This window comes from Populus euphratica, unplaced genomic scaffold, assembly GCF_000495115.2.
Source record: "Populus euphratica unplaced genomic scaffold, PopEup_1.0 scaffold25.1, whole genome shotgun sequence".
In the NCBI taxonomy this organism is placed as follows: Eukaryota; Viridiplantae; Streptophyta; class Magnoliopsida; order Malpighiales; family Salicaceae; genus Populus; species Populus euphratica.
Window position 1 is genome coordinate 102,697 of NW_011499851.1, and position 21,583 is coordinate 124,279.

Consider the following 21,583-nt stretch of genomic DNA (forward strand, 5'->3'; position numbering starts at 1 on the left):
TTTATTTCCATCGTATGTACATTATTTACAAATAATTATAAAACCCCGCTAGCATTTTGACAATATATGGCAGAGCCTGTCCCTATCTCTTACATATGAGATTACAACATCTGTCAAGCACAAATAAATGTCACATTTTTAATGATTTTGGTTTGATATCACTGTTTGACCGGGTTGGTGAGAAACCTCTGAAGACGACCGGTTTACTTCGACCCTACCCAGTAATAATTACCGTCTGATGAAACAAACTACAGATAAAATTCAACCCTGAGAAACCTAACTTCAGCTACACATGATACTTTGTAACATGTTCATATTTGACACTGTAAAATCTTCTCATCATCGTTCTAGCGTTCACACGTATAATCTAGTGCTTGTGTTCCATCTCTAATGTGCTAAGTGCGCTCAATTCCATGCTGTCAAAACATTCGAGCCCGAAGTCGTGAACGCCAAAATCTTGACAGTCCGATAACCATGTGTAATTTTCCTCCCATGAAGGATAACCCGTGTCGTCGTTAGTATTGGCCGCAGCCGGAGGAATTATATTGTTCCATGATGCATCAACTAGCGGAGGCTCATCCATCCACAAGCTATTCAGTAACATTTCATCATTGCAAATACTATCTAACAAGATCGAATCCTCTGGACTAGAAGAATTTTCAGTTGGTGATCTTGGATTATCGTCCGAATTGATAACGATGCCATCATTTTCTAGCATAACATTGTTGTTACTAGATTCCGGCAAAATATCAGCATGAGATGATGAACTTTCTTCAGGCCTGGCTTCTTTGTGCAAGGGTTCATGTGTAACAGGATCGATTCCCCTCTTGAGTAGCTTTTTCTTGATATGAGTGTTCCAGTGATTCTTAATCTCATTGTCTGTCCTTCCTGGCAATCTAGCTGCAATCTTGGACCACCTAATTAATTAAAAAAAAACCGACACAATATTTTAGCTTTAATTTCAAAATCAAACACCAAAAAATCATTAAAAGTTATCCATCACTTGCATCTTAAGGAAGCAGTAATATAAGCAGGCAATGAACTATAAGAAATGATGAATAATTTATAATATCATGATCGGTGGCATAATTATTCTTGCACTTTATACCAACTTGCAAATCCATATGACACTTTCTATTGAAACTTTATGGCCCTGTCATGTATTCCACTTTTTTTCCTTCTGTGGTCATAAGAATACAACAAGATATATTTTGTTTCAGATACCATTAGTTTTTCATAATCTGAGATGTTATCACAATCAAGCATATAATATCTTTTGGAAATCTAATTAAGGTCACGATTAGAAGCATTTTCTTCAAATGCAATGGTCTCCAAGTTAATTAATTACCGTGTCAAACACTTCAATTCAAAATGCAGTGCATATTGATCTTTCAACCTTCTGATAGAACACAAGCTTAACCTTCACAGTAGTAATATTTTTAACGTCGTCCGCATATGTTAGCAGAAAAACATGTCCACGAAGACACACCCACCCACCAGACACCATTAATAAAACAGCCAAAATATCTAAACAGTATGCTTTGATGCATGTCATCATCAACATACAAGGAGATAACATGGACAAGAGATCTGACCTATTGCCAAGACGAGCATGAAGATCGATAACCAGCTGTTCTTCTGCTTCAGTAAGAAGCCCTCTCTTCAAGTCAGGGCGAAGATAATTAGTCCAACGATGCCGGCAGCGCTTGCCGCATCGTCGGAGTCCTGCAAGCTTAGGGACAGCTCTCCAACAGCACTGGCCATTGGTGAGGATGAAATTGATGAGCTTTTTATCCTCCTCGGCTGTCCATGGACCTTTCTTGACCCCAAGTTTGTCACAGCAAGGTTGCCTTCCCATACTGCACACAGTACTAGCTAGCACGCTGACTATAGCTAAGCTTACACCAATAAAACAAATTAAGCCTCACCAATATTATTACTTGTAAAGACTCAAAGCCCCGCAACCACCTGTATATTTCCCACCCCAAGTGCTTATATATAAATAAATATGCACACCCATGTATGGAGGGAGAGAAAGAGATTCCAGGGTCCACCATTGGTTCGTGAAGGGGACATGGGAACTAAAATGGCTTGTTCTGGTTTATGCGAGTACACAAAAAATGAGTGAAAGAGAATGATAAATTACCGAAGGACAGAGCCCCATCAAAACAGCCCAAAACATTAAAAAAGAAAAAAGAAAAAGAAACTCTTCCCATTTTCACACACAACCCCACTCCCTGAATGCACTCTTACTCCACCATTCCATCAGCTATTTCGTCATCTCCACGTTCAAGTGTCCTCTGTAATATTTGTAGTCTGTTATCCCATTTGCTAATTAAGAGGTAATGTGTCTTAATTTGCATTAATGACATTAACAGTTGGATTTGCACACAAATCTCGTAGATGGGGTTTGATTTTATAAATATTTGACCAAAACCTATGTACTGCACCATGTATTGATTCCTTTGGATGAAAATAAGGAACAGCGCGCTATCAAGAAATAGCTAGTAGCTAGAGTGAAAGACATAGGTGATAGCACAAATGTCTTAAACTGCAGTATACTATGGTTTTTAGATGGTATAGAATTGATATTTTGCTGTATAGTTTATATCAAATGCAGTATATTATGATTTTATTAGCTTTTATTCAAAAAAAAAAAAAAAACCCTCTTGTAAATCCATGTCATGTCGAGATACTGCATAAGAAAAAATTACAAAATTTAGCTTATCGTAATCGATGAGTTGACATGATGGTTTTTCTGAATACCTAAAAGAATTAGCAACTTTTCAAAGAAAATGTCTATTTCTGTCCCTAATATTATCAATAATTACCAAAACTTTATTTATGTTACAGTTGGATCCCTAACTGTTAAGAAAAGAGATAATTGAGGACTGTGAAAAGAAGAGAAAAGGAGATAATTTACGACTGTGAAAAGAAGAGAGAGACCGCAGCATTATGTATAGTAAGGATCTTGAAAAGTACAGTTACAAATAAAAAAGATATTTTTTATTGATTTATTTATTTATTTTTATTAAAGTGTTCAATGGAGCAATATTTATATGATCTTTTGAGTTTAAAAATATTTAGTAATTTCTAAAAGTCTTTTTTTTTTATGAGAAATAAAGGAAAGAGATGTATTTTAATTTTGATAAAGGAAAAGAAAAAATTCATAAAAAGATCCTAATTAAAACTTTTTAAATGAAATAATTACTTTTATTCTTTCTTTTGACAAGAGAGGCTAAACCATACAATTACCCTAAAATTTTCAAAAATCTGCCTTTGAGTGTAGGTTTAATATTGTAATATAAGATATTTTTAAAAAATATTTTTTACTTGAAAATACATAAAAAAAATTTATATATTTGACATCATCATATTAAAATTATCAAAAAATACTAAAAAAAATTAATTTAATACTTTTCATTTCAAATACATTTTTAAAACGCACTCAAGCACGTGTTGAAAAACAATATCAAACAACTTCTTAGTTATAAACACTTCACACTATGTTGTTACTAAATAATTGTAAAAAAATAGTGTTAGTGAATCATTTTTTCAAAATAAAAGCATATGACAAACATTCGAATAAATCAATTAATTCAGGGGCTGAATTGATAAAATGAATGGAGCCAAAAGATATGATTTTTATGTGGCTTCTAGTTCAACTCTATATACCTATTAATATTAATGGTCACAGACCACACAATATAAGTTCTGTTTTATAGGTGTTGTTCGGGATATAAAGACCTAGTTTAATATGCGCAGGTTAACTCAAGATATCATCTATATATATATATATATATATATATATATATTCACAAACCTTGTTCAGGATATAAAAACCTAGTTTAATATGCAAGCTATAGAGAGAGGATATCTTGAGCTAGCTTGCATATTAAACTAGGTATATAGGTGTACATGAATAACTGTCTTCGTAGAAAGAGCCCTAATACCATCTTTAATTTGTTGAGTTTACATGAGCAATTGTGACTGTGTTGAAAGCCATTAATGATCAATTCCTTTTATTGATTAACCTTTCGACTACAAGTCACAACACCAATCCATCTTTTTACAGCTGCTTTCCATTTCCTAATATGCAGGATTATAGAGTTGAAAGAAGAATTACGATCAATTATGTGCCTTGTAATTGGAAAGCATAAAAGTAATAGCAAGGGATATTGCAGGCGAAATGCGATATGATTGGGGAAAATCACGTCATTGAAATTGAAACCCGACCAGCTAATTTGTGACTTTGGTGGGATTTGAAGGGCTTCAAGCTAATCTTTTTTCATCTGTAATTTGAGCTGTGCTTTTTAAAATTTTCCTTGTATCATAATTAGGAGATTCATTAACACACACACTTAATAAGGTTTATAAGAATATTTTTTCAAGGAATGGAGAATTAAATTGCATGCTCGTATAAAAGATAAGGCACTTGAGTTACACCAAATTGACTTTACAAAAATATTAACATTTACCATTCATGCTAGATGCGAAGTTATTTGGTAACGTATCCTATAATAATAGATGGAGATTGAGCCGATGAGGGTTTCTAGTTAATGGTTTATTGATTTAACCAATGGTTCACTAGTTTTGCTGGTCACATCAATCATATTTTTTATTTACCATTAGTTTCTTTTTACTTTCTAAAATAAAAAATAAACAAGTGACCGATTCATCAACCAATTGATCACCATGTCAACTAGTTGTTTGATCCAAATGGTTTTCTTCGGATCACGCAATCTTTTTTTAAAAACCAATTAGGTTTAGGATAGTGGAACACCAATTTGCTATCCGATCATCCATCTTTAATAACACTTACAAAACACAAGATAAATAAGGTATAAATAAAAAAAAATAAAAAAATAAAAGAAGAGGAAATTAATGTGTACAACTTATGAAAATAGGTATGGGTGTAAATACTTCTGCAATAATGATTAACAAGAAAGTAATCCAGGTGTCTTGCACATGACAGAAGCCTGTCTCCACGATGAGTTCAAATGCAAGTACACAACTTTAGTCAAAATTTGAAAATTGAATCCTTACTGTTTGTACATTAATTTCAATTTTAGACCTCCGACTATGCTAAACAGGAAAAAGGATGTTGTGTTCAGTGTGGGGGAGAGATCATTTGACGTTTGAAAATTAGTGTTACTTTTGTCTGAAGATAATGTATATTTAACTGAAAATTGTCAAGAAACATATTTGTTTTCATTCTAACTTCTACAGATCGAGTTGCTTCCTTACCAAAGCACAATGGTAATTAAACAACTTGCCAAATCTACTTATCTTCTAAGTTCTACAATCAATAGCTTAATGACATTCCATAAGAAAAACCTTGTGTTGTATCCATGCTTCTTTTCAATTTCTATCAAGACATTTGTATCCTCTACCCTTTTTTCTTTTCTTAATTTTTTTCATAGAGCAAAGTAAGATAATTTGTTTAACAGGATTCACTTCTAAGCTTTCCATTAGTTTAGCTTAGGTAATTAACTACATTCCAATACGGTAATTACTTAGCTTACTTAACTAGGATTTATTAACGCTCCATTAATCAAATATTGATCTTTACCAGGACTCTAGCTATAATCTCATCACTTTTACCTTAATTAACTGCAAAGCATATCACAATACTCTCATACAAATGCGTGCACATTTTGATAAAAACAACATAGAAAATTATTTTCTTTGTCTAGTTTCACTTCACACGGACATCATCCATATATATGTTAATACTTGTACGTACCATTACTTTCCCATTGCCACGTATTTGTATGCTTTGGATGTAATTCTAGATTGTTCGATCGATACATGAATCTAGTTCAAGGTTATTTGAATGGCTAACCCACTTCAAATCCTAACCACTGATTAGGATTTTTCTCTTAATTATTAGTTGGATGGAAGTCATACGATAACTATACGATCAAGTTGTGTAAGCCTTTGTTTGATTATGGGACCAGTTCGGCTTGGCCTGGCACACTTGTCTTCATAGAGGAACAACCTCCATGTCAAACTTTAAATCAACATCTTGACCTTGCGATGTCTAGATTATTGTCTTGTTAAACATACATACATATAGGTAAGATTTTGGGGCAGTTCATGATCCAATTTGCTGGTTTTTTGACTTCTATCTCTTGGCTTAGGTGAGTTTAGTTCAAACGTGGACCCTTTACCCTCAACACCGCTTCCTTAGTTGTCATGAACAATCAACGCCCTCCTTTTTTTTTTTGTTTTTGTTATCCACCGCCTCCCATAGGCTCTATTTTATACATTAATCTCAAGCTGTCGAGTAATTCGTGCCCACAGTAACAGATTCAATCTGAGTCCGGTCCTCGGTTTTAGAACTGCCAAGTGTTACGATTTAAAAGGAAAGCTTCAAGTTACTTGCAAGGCAACACGGACACCTTGAATTTAAATGTTTTGTCCTACTTGTCTTTGAACGTGGAATTAACATTGTTTCGAGAGTACACATGCTTTCTCCACAAGGAAAGGGAGGTGATAGAAAATCGACCACAGGGTGCTGATGATCATCATCATTGGTTCATGCAAGTATGAAACAAGACACACTTGCTATGTGTTCAGGATCTCCCAACAATCGAATTATATCTCCTAATGCGAAATCAACCACGTCGAAGTTCTCCCATAGCACGAATAGCCAGATATTATCTGCATGTCACCAAACTTTCTAGTTTGTAGGTATACTAGCTAGAGAATAGAGATAATAAATTTATTAATATTTATATACAGGTTGAGATAAGTATGAACCAACTTTTATGCCATGTGGTAAGGTAGCTGAAGGTGATATTGCTTGTGCGCGCGGTTGGGTCTGTCTGGTTTAAGCGTCGCCACACAACTGGATACGTGTAGCAGTTGTGAGTTCATGATGACCTCAACGACTAGATATGGCTCCAAACATTTTACAATACCTTCATGCTGGTTTTCCTCTTCTGTGTGTTTATTAATTATATAAAGATTGTGCATATCATGGAGAAAGGTTTTCTTTTGTGTTTACATTATTTTTTTAATTAATATAAGTATTTAAATTAATTTATATATTTCTTAATTAATTTTACAAGTCATAAGACTTATAAAACTCAAACTAGTAATCTCCATGCGCAAATTCAAAATCGAAACCAATTAAACTATATTTTTCAGAATTTATTTACATTATTTTTTTTGGTTTAGTTGATAATCTTAAAAAAAAATTACATTAACAATTAAAAAAACCATAAGAGCTAAGATTATGAATTGAGTAAATTTAATATAGATTACAGTAATGAAAGTAATAAAGTAGTAATTTTTCCCTTCATTTCAAAATTATATAAATATCAGGGGTAGAATAATATTTTTATAAATAGTCTAAATATGATTTAAGATGACTAGTGTTTATTGCACAAATTCAAATGCATGCAATGTTTCGGGCTTTTTAAATGGCATGTATCCCAAACAAAAATCTAATTTGACATGTATGATCTTTTTTTTTTCTCTCTCTCTTTTGATTTTTGTGTTGACCTTGCAAAAAAGTAAAAATAGTAGTTCATCTTGTTATTTTATATTTAATTTATATTTTTTATTATTATTTATTTTATTTAAGATAATTTTTAAAAAAATAAATTTACAATTTCATTTTTTAAAAGTTTTTTTCCTTACCAATTTGGTCCTTATTATTTTTACTATTAAGTTTTTTCCTTGATAATTTTTTTGGATTGATTCCTTTTTATATCTTATTTCATACTTCAATATTTAATTTATTAAAAATTAATTTTTTTATTAAGTATGGTCTATAATTTTATGGGCTGCAAGTTTTGAATATTAGCTAAGGTTTAGAAACTTCTTCAAGGTTTACTAGCTTCTTTCTTCTTCTTTTTTTTAAATTTTTATTTTTTTATTTTATCCTCAACATTTAACACATATTTGGTCTTGTAATTTATAACATTTTTTTTATATTAGAAAAAAATTTACCAACTCACAGCGTAACGTAATTTACCTATCTAAGTAAAAACTGGATGATATCCCTCATTCAGTTTATTCAAACATGTAATATTCAATCTATTTTATTAAAAGTACACAACGAATTTTGAATTTATAGTTTTTTTAATTAAAAATATGTTGACAATAATTGCACATTTTTACGGTGTAAAAAAAACTTTTATTCTGACCTGCAGTGGAGCGCATGTCGTCTGGTAATACTATCAGGAAATCAGAGTGTGATCAGTTAGGAATCTCTTAACCAGAATTGTATAGAGTATAGAGTGAGCTGAAGCAAATAATATTATATGTAGTAAATCACTCGTTTAACTGCCTTAATTACTTTAAATTTTTACTAAATACGTTTCGGCATCCACATATCCCACTTGTGTTTCCGACAAGAGTCCAAAAGGGGAGAGCACAATCATACTTCAAAACACCATCAAGCAAACATCACAGTGACTTATGAACTACCAATTAATGGGAACATTTAGTAAACAATTACTTTCCAAATAATTTGACTAAAAACATTGCTATGCTGTGAAGACAGTTGAGGGATTCATTAGAATGCCTTATTGCATAATTATGGAGCAATATCCCCGTCATTAAAATCGAAAACACATCAAGTTTTATAATACAAAATCAAAAAAAAAAAAGAGGAAATCTAGCCGAAAAAAAAAAAAAAAAAAAAAAAGAGGAAATCTAGCCGCGAAAAGCCTATATATGTACATTGGCTGGCATGCCATGGATGTTAGAAAGTTTTTGTTTCCAGTGTTGCAACAAACATCTCTCGAGCACGCATTCGAGAGGGGGCCTTGCTCGTCCGGCTGAAACTATAGGCATTCGAGAGGTCCGGACACTCAACTCAGTAATCAGTGATATTATGACCTGTACATTGCAACGCTACAAACAACTCTTGATGGGTTAGATTTAGCTGAAAAATGGTTACATTTTTTCTTCAAAGACACATAAAAAGTCTTTTCAAAAAGCCGATCATATGTCAGGTACAGAAAAGGAAGAGGGAGTTCGATGTACTTGTCGAAAGTAAACTTCGTAAAGGCCCAATTAAAGCAAAGCTTGTTAAGGTTGGTAGATTTGGTCTTTGATCTCACTTAAACTTAGAGTCAAGACTCTCCCTAACATAATCTCTGGTCAATTCTTCGCAATGAGATTGGTGTCAAGACTTTCTTTAACATAAAGACTAGGCCATCCTTCGCATGGATGATTGCATGGCCACCGGCTAGGCTGGTAGCTGTGTCTTTATGTTAAAGAAAGTCTATTTGATCTCCATAATTTTTAGTATACGTACTTTATGAAGATTTCTATTTGATCTCCTCTACTTTTCAAGTTCTTGTAAGTTTAAATAAATTATCAATCAAACACATCCTCATAAATACAGTTTTGATTTCTAATTAACAGTGTTCTTGGCAAGGATATTCTCGATACGAATGTATAGGAGCTCACATAGAAAAGGTTTAAGTAGAGGTATTCAAGGAGATTTTGGAGGTGTTCGAGTTAATGAATTGGAGATTTTGGAGGTGTTCGAGTTAATGATTTTTTTTAGAGTATTTTTTATTTAAAAATATATTAAAATAATTTTTTTTTATTTTTAAAAAATTATTTTTAATATCACAACATATTAAAAAAATAAAAAAATATTTTTAAAAATCAATAACAAACTGCTCTTTATTGAGAAATACGTTTATCTTTTAACTTCAATACAGAGAACAAGATTGAGGAGACGTTTGAGATGAAAGAATTCCAAGATCTGAGATTGACCTCTAGTCTTTTGACGCAAAAAGGACATGTAATTGGTCGGCAAAACCCAATGGGTGACGTGTCTTTTTCCTTGCCGGCCTTTTTGAGAAGGATTTTTTTGAAGCAACAACATGTGCAATACTGTAACTTTAAACTTATTTACTAAAACAATTTCTTTTTTCCAACATATGCATTAAACACAATCATTGAAATGACATGGAAATGAAGTAGTTGTAATAATAAATAAATAAATAAAACGTTATTTACAAGCAATCTTAAGTTTCAGCCATCTTTTTTTCTTTTTGAAGTTTGGCTCTCTGCCAAAAACATGTGTATCATTTTTATTTTTATTTTTATTTTTATTTTTGTGGGAAGAATCATCATTTCTAATGATACTATAATAGAATTCTTCAATTTCAAGTCTCTTGAAATTTTATTTTATTTTTTTATTGATATGAATATCTATATCAACTTACATATATTTTAATTAATTTTATGGTTTCTAATATTAACAACATTGACATTAACAATATATAAGTTTTTAATAATTTTAAAGTTTTTTATAATTTTTAATTTACAAAAAAAATTATGTTGATAGGTATTATTATGGTAATGTAATTTATGCTGCAAAGTGAATTAATTAAAAATCTAAACAGCGCCATGACTGTAATGAAATCCACTCAACCAATAATAAATTGATGTATCTGAAAACCATCAATTTGTGTTGAAGTTTTTATGAATTGGAGCAATGAGAGAAGGAGATGAAACTAGAAGGAAGAATTGGGTAAGAATCGATGTGACTTGCGCAATGGTTCAAGAATAGACGCAAGAATTTCATTTCAAAAGGCGATCCAATTTCCAGCGGATAATCGATATCAATGCAAGAATCCTTAATCCCAAAAGAGATTATCCAAACTAGGGAGTTTCTTTTCAATAAACAATAATTAAAATTAAGGGGAGAGATTGTTGCCTTTAAGTTCCCTCTAACCCTTCCATTTCGGAACGAGTCTTTGGATTTAATTAGAGGGTATTTTTTTCGGGGTAAAAAACAGAGAAGATTATATAATGTTGTGGACATGGCTTACACTCCCCTGGTTTGGAAAATACTAGTCATTTATCCTGCAACTTGTAATTTTTAAAAATATATATAAAAAGTAAAATCTTGTCATAAAAAATATTGTACAAGATCGAACATATCAGCAATATAATTTAAAAATAAATATTTATTATTTAAAAAATAAATTTTATTTATAAAAAAATCATAAATAAATTAAAATAATACCTTAAAATATGAAATAGAAACAAAACAAGTAAAAAAATATATATATTCAAAAACAACATGTAAAAACTATAAATTAGGTCATAAAACTGAGATAAACTTATAGAAAAAACTTAAAAATAATCACAAAACTAATATTAAAAATTAAAACTAATGCAAAACAATAATATCATAAAAAGCTAAATTTTCAAAAATTAAATGTTGAAAGATGAAACTAGGAAAAAAATTAATTACACAAAATGATCCAAAAAAATAAAGATGAGAAAAAATATTAAGTAGAGGGATGAATAATTTAAATAGGAGGGTCTAATTGAATTCAAAAATAACTATAATAAGAGAAAATATAATAAAAGAATATGAATTAAATTGAAAAAAATAAAACAACGGATATTTTGATTAAAAGATGAAATTAAAAAAATTTAAAAAAAGTGTCGAGAACAAGATTAAAAATTTTAAAAGATGAAGACTGAAATAAAAAATCAAATATATGAGAAATTGCAATTGAAGGATTAAATTAAAAAAAATAAAAACTTTTATAAATGAAAAGAAAATGAAATAAAAAATTAATAGAACTAAAATTGAAATTGAAAAGTAAAAAATGAAAAAAACAATAATGTACATTACATGTTCAAAGAGGTAAAAAAAAAGTGGAGATCAAACAACCACTTGGAATAATCAAACCACCATAAACTATCATGTGCAACTGTAAATGAAAGAAAACACAACAATATATCTACATATCTAAAAAGATAATAAAAAATTAATTATATTTATCAAATATCATCACACACGTCTCTCTTAAATGATACAAACGCCACACACATGCTAAGATATGCTAAGTACACTCCAACAACTTTAAGCACAAAAAAATTTAAAAACAAATATAAAAATATCAAATAATCTTCCATAACCTGAAAAATTACACAAAATACCTCAAGGTGCCCACCTTAGATTATCTCTTAGGTTAAGGATGCACTTATATTGTATAGAAAAATCTAAAAACCTCAAAACACCTGTATCCGACAACACAGTGTAAATTCATATTTTTATTGTTGAAACATTTATGAAAAGTTCAGAAAAACCTTAATCAACAATTCTATAATTTGTTGATCTTGCAGGCAAAGGACTATTGTTTCTATATTTTGAACCAAAAAAGCACAAAGACAATTTTATTGTAGCCAAAGATACATTTTACTATGGATTTAACTCCAATAAAACACCAACACGGTTTAGTTTTTTAGGTAAAAGTTTGAACCTTATCAAGAGAACTAGACGCACTCTTGGTTCAGAAACAAAAGTCCAAATAACGGGGCTCGACTCCCTTGGTGATACGGTAATGTAACAAAGTTGTTACTCTCTAGGCGAGCGTAGACTTTTTGGCAGGAAACTAAAGGAAACAGGCGGCCTAATGCAACTTTTTTCTTCGATGGCAACAGAGCTCCAAACCCGTATGTTCATCTTTGTGCCCACCCGTCGCCTAATTTTGGAGGTCAAACAAATATTTGAGTAGTTTTCTTTTTACAGGCCCTCCATTCCAGTATGGATGTATAGATTGTTGCTTCTGGTGTTGCAGCACGTCCCCGTTTTGTGTTCCCAAACATCCAAGGATTAGAAGACTGGGGCAGCCTTTCCTTTATTGCTTAGCTGTAATCCCCGCAGTCTGCAACAGCATATCAACAGTTGGGAACATACAGAGAAAGCAGCCAAATCTTGTTCTAGTCATAAAACATATCTCTGCTCCCGAAAACCTTCGAATGAAATCTACGCTTCTCTCCATTCTATGAAATGAATCGTTCGAGTCCAAAAAAAAAATAATTCCCAGCACAGCAATGAGGAATAGCCAAGTAGCTTGGTCCGTGCCAACACAGTAATTGAAAAACAAGTGAGCTACACGAGATTTATCAAGCTGTGACACCTCAAAACACAAGGATTAACCCAAGCACAATGTCAACTTCGACAACCACTCATTGAGGTCCTGCAAATTTGCCCATCATCTTTGCAATTATAGGAGCCACCTTGGGGTTTGCTTGATGCTTAGCAAGATTAGCTGGGTTCTTCATTACTGCAAAATGATCACCCATGAGCATGAGAAACATTAGCAAACATGTAAACTAGAATTCTACATTAAAAACAGTAAACAACGTTTTGTAAGTTACTAATCTTTGTTTCTTAACATCCTTGCATTCAGTTACTCAGGCACATGTTTCATACAGACATCTTTATATTACCCTGGCTACAGGAACATGATTACATGACAACCCTCACAAGAGACAAACCAGTAGCAGCTAATCCATCAAGGTTATAATAAAAAACGACAACAGAAGACAAATAAAACATATTAAGGCGGAAACAAATTCTACCATCTTGAAGTGCAGCCATGATTTCTGGATCACTAAATGCGGACATCAATTCAGGGTCCTGTCCAAACGCAATAAAATACACATCAAACAACAAGCACAAAACCATAGAGTATTCACTGGCTAAGGGATTTAATTATGAACATTATGCCCTACAAAAAAGCAAGTGTAGAAGTGCATGTGAGTATCAGTGCCAGTGTGGGAGTGGGTGCAGGGAATGTGATCTTATCATTTAAAGTAAAATGCATGGCCAATTTTATTTGTATTTGGGAAAAAAACAAGAAGAGTTTTTAGAAAGAAAATAAAGCCAATGTTATTTGTATTCGGCAGCACAAAAATATTGACAAGAATTTCTAAACATCAAACAATTAACATATACTTAGAAGCGTCTTAAATTACTTCTGTATATGATATAAAATGGCCAATCAGCGATGAGTTCCATGACACTTACATTCAATATTTTGCTAAAATCAACATTTCCAGGCATCCCTCCTGGCGTGGCACCAGGGAAACCTCTAGGCATCCCTCCTGGCATGCCACCTGGGAAACCTCCAGGCATTCCCCCAGGCATGGCACCTGGGAAACCTCCCGGCATCCCACCTGGAAATCCACCTGGCATGCCTCCAGGTTTTCTACTGGAAGATGACTGCTCTTGCTCCTTGGCCTTCTCATACTCAGCCTTTAAACAGGAGGAAATAAGTCTAATGATGACAGCAAGCTAAAATGTCAGGATGATCATGATCACAGTTACCTGAGCTTTAGCACGACGGCGTTGCCTCTCACGCTCAGCTTTTTTATCCCCCCTCTCTTTGTGTAGCCTTTCATACTTCCTGCGGTGTTCCTCAATCCTGTGTGCATTTGGTTCAACCTGTGTAATATAGCAGTTTCAGTGAGATGGCAAAAAAATATTATGCAATACACCAGTGAGATTTTTCTTTAGCAATTCAGTCATGAACTTGAAAAGCAAGCAACCACACATGTATCGACTTATTTTATGAAGGCTTGGTTTGGTAAAACTCATGCCATTGAAATTAACAGTTCTAAAAATGGAAAGTGTCAGCTGCACACGTGAGTCCTAAAGATAGACTGACTGTCATGCATTAATCTACAATTATTAAATGATCTGGACATTGAAACAATCCCACTCCCAACCAAAACTTAAAATTTTAGTTCTTAAAATTAAATAAAGGGTAATCTTATTTTACATCACATTTATCTATTCAAAATAGGGAAGGCAGGAGAATCTCCTGCTGTATGCCCCCCCATCTCTTCCCAAGCACATTCAGCGATAAACGTAACATGTGACTAGCATTTGTCAACTATAGCTGAATATCAAGCATTTCATATGCATGGAGAACAAAATGTAAAGGTGGTATTATACTGCATTGGAATATCTATCATTTCATAAATAGTTTCCATTGCTTCCATCATTTTAAAATTTGACATTACAGGAAATACAACAAAAGGTACAAAACACACATGGGGAAAGAAAGATAGAAAGAGACCTTCTTAAGTACAGCACCTATCTCCTCATCATAATCTAACTTCGATGCCAGGTGAAGATCCTTGGCAGCATCTTCCCACTGACCGAGCATTGCCTGTGCCATGCCACGAGACTTGTATCCCTTAGCTGAGTCCGAGTTAATCTGAAATCACCATTAAATTTATAAATAGGATAAACTTCACCTCAAAGTATCCCTTCATACAAAAACATGATTAGATTATATAGAGATGTAAAACGTGTAAATAAATAGGGCAGACAACAACCTCTAGGGCTGCATTAGCATCCCGGATAGCAGCATTGGGCTTCTTCATTTTGATGTAAACAGTAGCTGTAAAGCATCACAAGTTCACAATATTAACAACATAGAGGAAATTGTGCAAACAAATCTCATTCATGGAACTTCCATTAGACCAACAGGAAACCTTACAAAAAAAAAAAAAAAACAATGATAATGTACCTCTTGTGGCATACATGATTGCTGATGAAGGATTGAGAGAAATTGCTTCTGTCAAATGTTCAATCGCTTCCTCAAGTTTACCTGCACAGCATGAAGCACTAAATCACATACACAAATCTCACCATAAAACCAATTTGAACTACTACACACGCACGCAGTAATCAAAATTTCCACCTGTTAATGCATTTGAGCACTTGGACACTTGTATACCATACCTTGAGAGAGAGCTTCCATGGCTTTAGCCTTGGCCTCTTGAGAAGCATCGCGACATTCCTCTGTAACCTCTACCGACGGGTCCCCCATCTACAAATAGTCAAGTCCATCATCAAGGAAAAAGAAAAACTAAAAAGCAACCAATACATACCGCCCTACAGTTGTTTTGAAGAAATAAAAGTAAAGCAATACCTTCTGTGGAGGATCATTATCAGGGTCAACAGTGTCGCCTTCGAGCTCAAGATCGGATTCAATAATCTCCTCCTCCTCATCCTCCTCCTCCTCCTCTTCGATTTGAGGTTCTACTTGTGACTCTTCCTTCTCCTCCATTTCCTCATCGCTCTCCTCGACAACATAGCTCTTCTTTTGAGCAAAGACGGGGAGCTTAGCGCCGAGACTAAAAGAAATGGTATCGGAAGTGAGAGAGATAGGCAGTGAAATGATTCAAATAATTCCGTAATTATTAGTATGATTATCCTTATACCTTTCGAGGTAGTCGCGGAAGAAGAAAAGGGAAGGATCAGCGAGGATGGATGGACTGGATTTGCACTGTTCAATAAATTGCTTCAATTCTTCTAGTTTTGCTGCGTCCATTCTGCAGATATTTTTTGCTTTAGAGAGAGAGAGAGAGAGCGCGTGTCGAGGGTTTTTAAATTATGCGTTTCTTTCGAAATGGAAAGCAGCTTGCTTGTTTTTTCATTATTATTATTTACTGGGTTTTTCTAGTATCTTCTAACTATAATCGGATAGGGATCATCTGAAGGGTGTGCGCGGGCCTACTGTATATCGATGGTAGCATTTGATGAAGCTAGGCCCGGTTAGTTTTTGGAGATAGGCAAAGCCCATTTCTTAATGCACCCGTTTCCTTATTTTTATTTTCCTTGTGAAAGAGGCACCTGTTATTGTTATTTAATTTAATTTAATTATCAATTAATAAACAAATTAAAATGTTTATAATAGATATAATTCAATTTATTTTATTTTATATATTACCCTTCACCTTCATTTAATTCAAACACCATAAATTTGATCCATAAATAAAAATTACATCAATTTAAAAAACTTTCCTAAACTTGTATCTTTTTTTTTAAGACAAAAAATTAAAATCACCTCCATGAGGCTACTATTTAAAACATATTTGATAACAAATTTAACTTAAAAAAACAACATAGTTGATAACAAGTTTGGTATTTTTGTTAGAAAGTATTTATTTTAGCTTTAGTGATTAAGTATAACTCAATTATACATAAAACTCAATCATTAAAGCTATTTTTTTGGATTCCGTACTCAAACCTCCACCTCCAACTCTAAATAAACACATAAACATTAATAACTAAACATTTTTTCTCTTTTTTTTATTTTTCAGCAATTCTCTTTCCTTCCTGGGGATATAAGGACGAAGGCACAAATAAAATAAAAATTAAAACATAAAATCCTTAAACAATATGATAAAATAAGTAAAATAAAAAAATTCAAGGATCAAAATATAGTTTTCCATGTTAAAAAATGAAAATGAAATGCTTTTTTTTTTAATTTTGATTTCTTTCAATATTATTAATAATAAGTTAAAATTCTTTTTTCATAAAATTAATGTTTAATTCATATGCGAAACACTCTAAAGCATCGAACATGCAATAGAATATAAATCAAAGTGAATTATAAGATATAAAACGATGCATTGAAAGGAAGAAATAACCAAAAAAATTCATAGTGCTTTAAGATAGAACTCGTAATAAAATTAGGTTTTGTTTTAGTGTTTTTTATATTTGTAATGTAATTATAATATAATGCAATGTACAAAGTACTGATATTCAGTCCAAAAATTTTGGTTTGGTGACCGAATGTAATTTCCCTGTAAACCCTCATACATACAAAATATAAACTTCAAGAGCACTAAATGCATTATATTTTAGACATTGTTCGTATTTGCAGTGGTACTGTGGTTTTTTTTAAAATGTTTTTAAATTAATTTGCTTTTTATATATTTTTTAATTATTTTAATATACTGATGTTAAAAATAAATTTAAAAAATAACAGCTAATTAACCTCATAATTAATTTGAAACTCAATGGAAATATTAATTAGGCCTTGAAAATCATTTCCCTGAAAGTGACGGAGAAGTGAAGGCTTTTCTGTCCAAAAGCCGATGAACAAAACAACCAATGTCTTTGAACGCTACTAATCATTACTCAAAAACTATTGAGATACGCCTTCTCAAACAAGGTGCAGGAGTATGTAAAATATTGAAAAATTAATTTAAAAAATATTATTAATTGATATATTTAATATCAAATTAAACATAGAATTCACTTATATTTTGAAATTAAAATTTTATTAAAAAATTTTCTTCAACATAAATATCATTATTCAAAAACTATTAAGATGCATCTTCTCAAACAAGATCTAAAAAAATATAAAAAATATTGTTGATCAGTATATTTAATATCAAATTAAATATAGAATTCATTTATATTTTGAAATTAAAATTATATTAGAAATTATTCTTCAACATAACTACTTTGATATACAACATCAATATATCTAGAATTAATTTGTGAGTAAATAAAAAATCAATCTCAAATAATTTTTAATTGATACACTTTTTTAAACTCAAAAAACTCCAATTTCTAGTTAAAAATTAGCAACAATTTTTTATAATTTATAAAATTAGAATTTGAGAGGTTAAAATTGAGAAGGCAGGGCATCAAAGCGGAAGGGAAATGCTTTAGGTTAAGTGGATTTTGGACTTAAGTTAAATGTGCTTGGCTCATGGCTCAGTGTAGATTAATTTTTTGATCTATAAAAGATCTCGTTTTAAGGTGAAAATTGTTAGGTTTAATTTTGTTTTATGACCTATAACTGAGGGTTAAAAACAGTGGGAATTAATTTTTTTAATAAAAAGATTAATTTTCCAAAATTATAAATAAATAAAGGTAGAAAGGGAGGGGGGTTGTTTGGTCATTAACAATCAACTCTTCTGCCTTTGCTTTCCTTCTCCTTCCATTGTCATTCTAAAGCTTTAGGTTCTTGTTTCCGCTGAGAAAATTGAAATCAGTTTGTCAAAGTTTAGTTCTCCTCTGCAATTTTACTAGTAATTCTATGCTTATACGTATTAAATTACATCGAGTTCAATTAAACATTAAATGTAACACAAGCATAAAACGCCTTCATAATAACCATGTAGACTCAAGCTCTTCCCATAACTACAATTTTATTTTCCTATTCCAATTGAATTCGGAGAGCTACATGCATATATCAGAGTTGCTCCAGTTGAGAATTGTTTTTTTTTTTTCTTGTGACATTCCCTTGAATTGTAAAATAGATTAGTTGAATCTATATATATATATATATATATTAGTAAACTTTTACTTTTTAGATATTATTAATTCAAATCTTATAAATTTTAGAATTACTGAAAACTTATATAATTATTAATTTTAAATTTATTAAATTAGTCATGTATATATATATATCAGTAAACTTTTACTTTTTAGATATTACTAATTCGAATCTTATAAATTTTAGAATTACCGAAAACTTTTATAATTATTAATTTTAAATTTATTAAATTAGTCATGTAAATCCGAATATTTATATCAATATAAAAAAACAAATTATATGGCAAACTAAGCTTGGTGTAGAAACAAAACCCATTGTCATAAAATATCAAATTTGAAGCTTTGAAACATTCAGATGCAAGTGCAATAGGCATCATAAATAAAGTCTGACATAATCTGAATTTACTAAGAGGGAGTAACGATAATGCTCATATCAATCCAGAGAAAGAGATGCGCAAAAAAGCCCTGAATGGAGGAAATATGGCTCTCTATCACATGAATGCTCTCGACATTATTTCCGCTGCTAATTCTATCCTGATGGTTGCAAATAACAAATTACAGATTCAGATCCCCTAATGCAGGAGAGACGCGACCAATAATACGAGCAAGCCTGAAAGTCCAGTCGACAATGACATTCTGCTACCACCATTTCCATCGTTTCCAGGAACTGCTGTAAAGGTTAAACAGAGGCATTAATGATGATGAATTAGATGGAAAACCACTATAGCCTGCACAGAATTGAAATGATTTAAGCCACTACTGCGCAATGACCACCAATCCTTGAGGGTGCCAATTTTTCAGTTCATCGCTACTATATTATAGGAAGCGTGTTCACAGAGGGTTGGAAAGGAAAAGGAACGAACATGTTGAATATAATCAACAAGGCAGCAAATACGGTTTATATATAACAAAATCATTCTATAACTCTTCTAACGCGCATTTATATACATACATATATATATATATATATAACAAAGTCATTCTATAATTCTTCCAACGCGCATCTATATGTCATTCAAGATTTTGCCCTTTTTTGTTTTTTATCATCCTCGTAAACTATCATTGACTACCAAAATAAGAGGCGTTCTCCCTAAAACGCGTGTGGGGTTAGCTATAAATTAGGTGTAAATTAAAGTGACGGGCGTATAAGAGTGCAGTGATTATTTTAATATTAAAACGCAATTTCAAACTGAGTAAAAAATACAGGCGAAATTGGTGGCGCACCGAAGGAGCACGCCAGGCATCATCATCTTAACGACTCGCCCTTACATTTAAAAAAATATTAAAAAAATATTTTTAATTTTTAACTGCAAAAAAAATTAATAATAATTAACTGCAAAAAAAATCAGAGACAGCCCAAACTTCGAAGTGACTTTTCTAATTAATTAACTGCAAAAAAAATCAGAGACAGCCTGCCACCAGAATATCATAATCTGATATCCCCGGAACATTATACTCAGACATTGATATAAAACCTAATTTTTACTTTTATAGTATCAATTGAAAAATAATAATTATTATTATTATCTATACCTGAACCAGCTGGCGTTGGAGCTGAAGCTGTAAAAAGTACGCAAGGAAAAGAAAACAATTAGTTTCATGTTCAAGAACGTATATTAAAAAAATAACATAATATTCTAATCCAGAAAAATCGGGATCGGCCACCTTGATGAGAAAATAAAAATGAGAATATCAAGAAAATCAGAATGACCACAAGTTGAAAGACGAGAATTAATATCTACTATCTTTAATTTTCTGTTTATCAGAAACAAAATTAACATAGTTTTAAATCAATTTGCAATTTCTTGAACCCCGAAGGATCAAAACCATCAACCACCCTAAGAAAAAAACAACAAAAATCAGTTTAGTGAGAAAATCTATCAAAACTCAGAATCCACAATACCACTGCAACTACTGAGATCAGTGGTGACACCGCATCTCTGGCTGAGCATGACGGCCTGAGTGACATTTATACCCAAACTCTGAAACAAAGTGGGGTCGTTATAGATTTTGCAAAGACAAGGAAGCTCATTTGCAACCGCTTCTTTGATGGAGTTGCAGCAGGTGTCTGGTGGCTGGGTTGTGGTGCTGAGGTAGGCTTGACATGGTACTAACTTAGATGCACAAGAAGTGGATTGGTCTTGTGCTCTCGTTAAGGTTGTCGCGCTTGAGAAAAAAACTACAACCATCATCGCCAGAATAGAAATCTTGAGAGAAGAAGCCATTTCCTTGTTTCTTTTTACTGCCTGTGAGGAGAAACTGATTAATTTCTTGGTCTATCTATAGCCAGCCGTTTGGATAGTTTGTTCGTCGTTAAAGAACGTGGGAAAATTAATGATAAAGAAAGAGTGAGAAAATTAGACACCTACATGACCTCAATGGGCGTCAAGCCCACGCTCTACTGGAATATTAATTAATCCCAACAATTATTTTCTATTTTAAAAATGTTATTTTAACCTAGGCCTTCATGCAGTTTTTATTAATCTTATTTTACGATGAGATCAATTATGCCTTCATGCAATTGCTATAAGTTTTGGATCCAGTGACAACTTGTAATTTTTATTTTTATTTTAAAAAAAAAAAAAACAAGGACTAGGGTAGAAATTTACTGGAAAATGAAGATGTTTACCCGTTTCAATTTTAAGAAATAGGTTCGTTAGCAGATGTCGGCTCTTCGGCATGGCATTTTAACATATATCTGGATGTTTT

At 32.1% G+C, this 21,583-nt stretch overlaps 3 protein-coding genes across 4 annotated transcripts; all 3 read right to left on the bottom strand.

Moving 5' to 3' along the window:
* Nucleotides 1-2,099, bottom strand: LOC105121350 (protein ODORANT1-like). The gene is made up of 2 exons (XM_011019940.1): nt 1,596-2,099; nt 1-917 (listed from the first exon to the last, which is right to left on the bottom strand). Exons 1-2 carry the CDS (start codon nt 1,856-1,858, stop codon nt 368-370), a joined length of 813 nt encoding a protein of 270 aa, XP_011018242.1. The 5' UTR covers nt 1,859-2,099; the 3' UTR covers nt 1-367.
* A 10,060-nt stretch (nt 2,100-12,159) lies between these two features.
* LOC105121352 (FAM10 family protein At4g22670-like) lies at nt 12,160-16,227 on the bottom strand. The gene is made up of 10 exons (XM_011019941.1): nt 16,021-16,227; nt 15,729-15,933; nt 15,539-15,626; nt 15,324-15,404; nt 15,130-15,194; nt 14,868-15,008; nt 14,114-14,230; nt 13,814-14,041; nt 13,366-13,423; nt 12,160-13,067 (listed from the first exon to the last, which is right to left on the bottom strand). Exons 1-10 carry the CDS (start codon nt 16,128-16,130, stop codon nt 12,970-12,972), a joined length of 1,191 nt encoding a protein of 396 aa, XP_011018243.1. The 5' UTR covers nt 16,131-16,227; the 3' UTR covers nt 12,160-12,969.
* A 3,016-nt stretch (nt 16,228-19,243) lies between these two features.
* Nucleotides 19,244-21,193, bottom strand: LOC105121353 (lipid transfer-like protein VAS). 2 transcript variants are annotated; one of them, XM_011019943.1, is made up of 3 exons: nt 20,778-21,193; nt 20,408-20,434; nt 19,244-19,541 (listed from the first exon to the last, which is right to left on the bottom strand). In XM_011019943.1, exons 1-3 carry the CDS (start codon nt 21,097-21,099, stop codon nt 19,447-19,449), a joined length of 444 nt encoding a protein of 147 aa, XP_011018245.1. In that variant the 5' UTR covers nt 21,100-21,193; the 3' UTR covers nt 19,244-19,446. The 2 variants fall into 2 exon arrangements, with proteins under 2 accessions (XP_011018245.1, XP_011018244.1); XM_011019942.1 differs by having other exon boundaries at nt 19,244-19,544; nt 20,778-21,185.
* Nucleotides 21,194-21,583: the final 390 nt, after the last annotated feature.

Coding starts and splice junctions, on each gene's coding strand:
- LOC105121353 (XM_011019942.1), bottom strand. CDS start 21,099: ATGGCTTCTTCTCTCAAGATTTCTATTCTGGCGATGATGGTTGTAGTT. Junction 20,435..20,777: donor TGATCTCAGTAGTTGCAGTG/GTATTGTGGATT, acceptor TACTTTTTACAG/CTTCAGCTCCAACGCCAGCT. Junction 19,545..20,407: donor TCCAACGCCAGCTGGTTCAG/GTATAGATAATA, acceptor TAACCTTTACAG/CAGTTCCTGGAAACGATGGA.
- LOC105121350 (XM_011019940.1), bottom strand. CDS start 1,858: ATGGGAAGGCAACCTTGCTGTGACAAACTTGGGGTCAAGAAAGGTCCA. Junction 918..1,595: donor CATGCTCGTCTTGGCAATAG/GTCAGATCTCTT, acceptor TTAATTAATTAG/GTGGTCCAAGATTGCAGCTA.
- LOC105121352 (XM_011019941.1), bottom strand. CDS start 16,130: ATGGACGCAGCAAAACTAGAAGAATTGAAGCAATTTATTGAACAGTGC. Junction 15,405..15,538: donor CATGGAAGCTCTCTCTCAAG/GTATGGTATACA, acceptor CATGCTGTGCAG/GTAAACTTGAGGAAGCGATT. Junction 14,042..14,113: donor GCCGTCGTGCTAAAGCTCAG/GTAACTGTGATC, acceptor TCCTGTTTAAAG/GCTGAGTATGAGAAGGCCAA.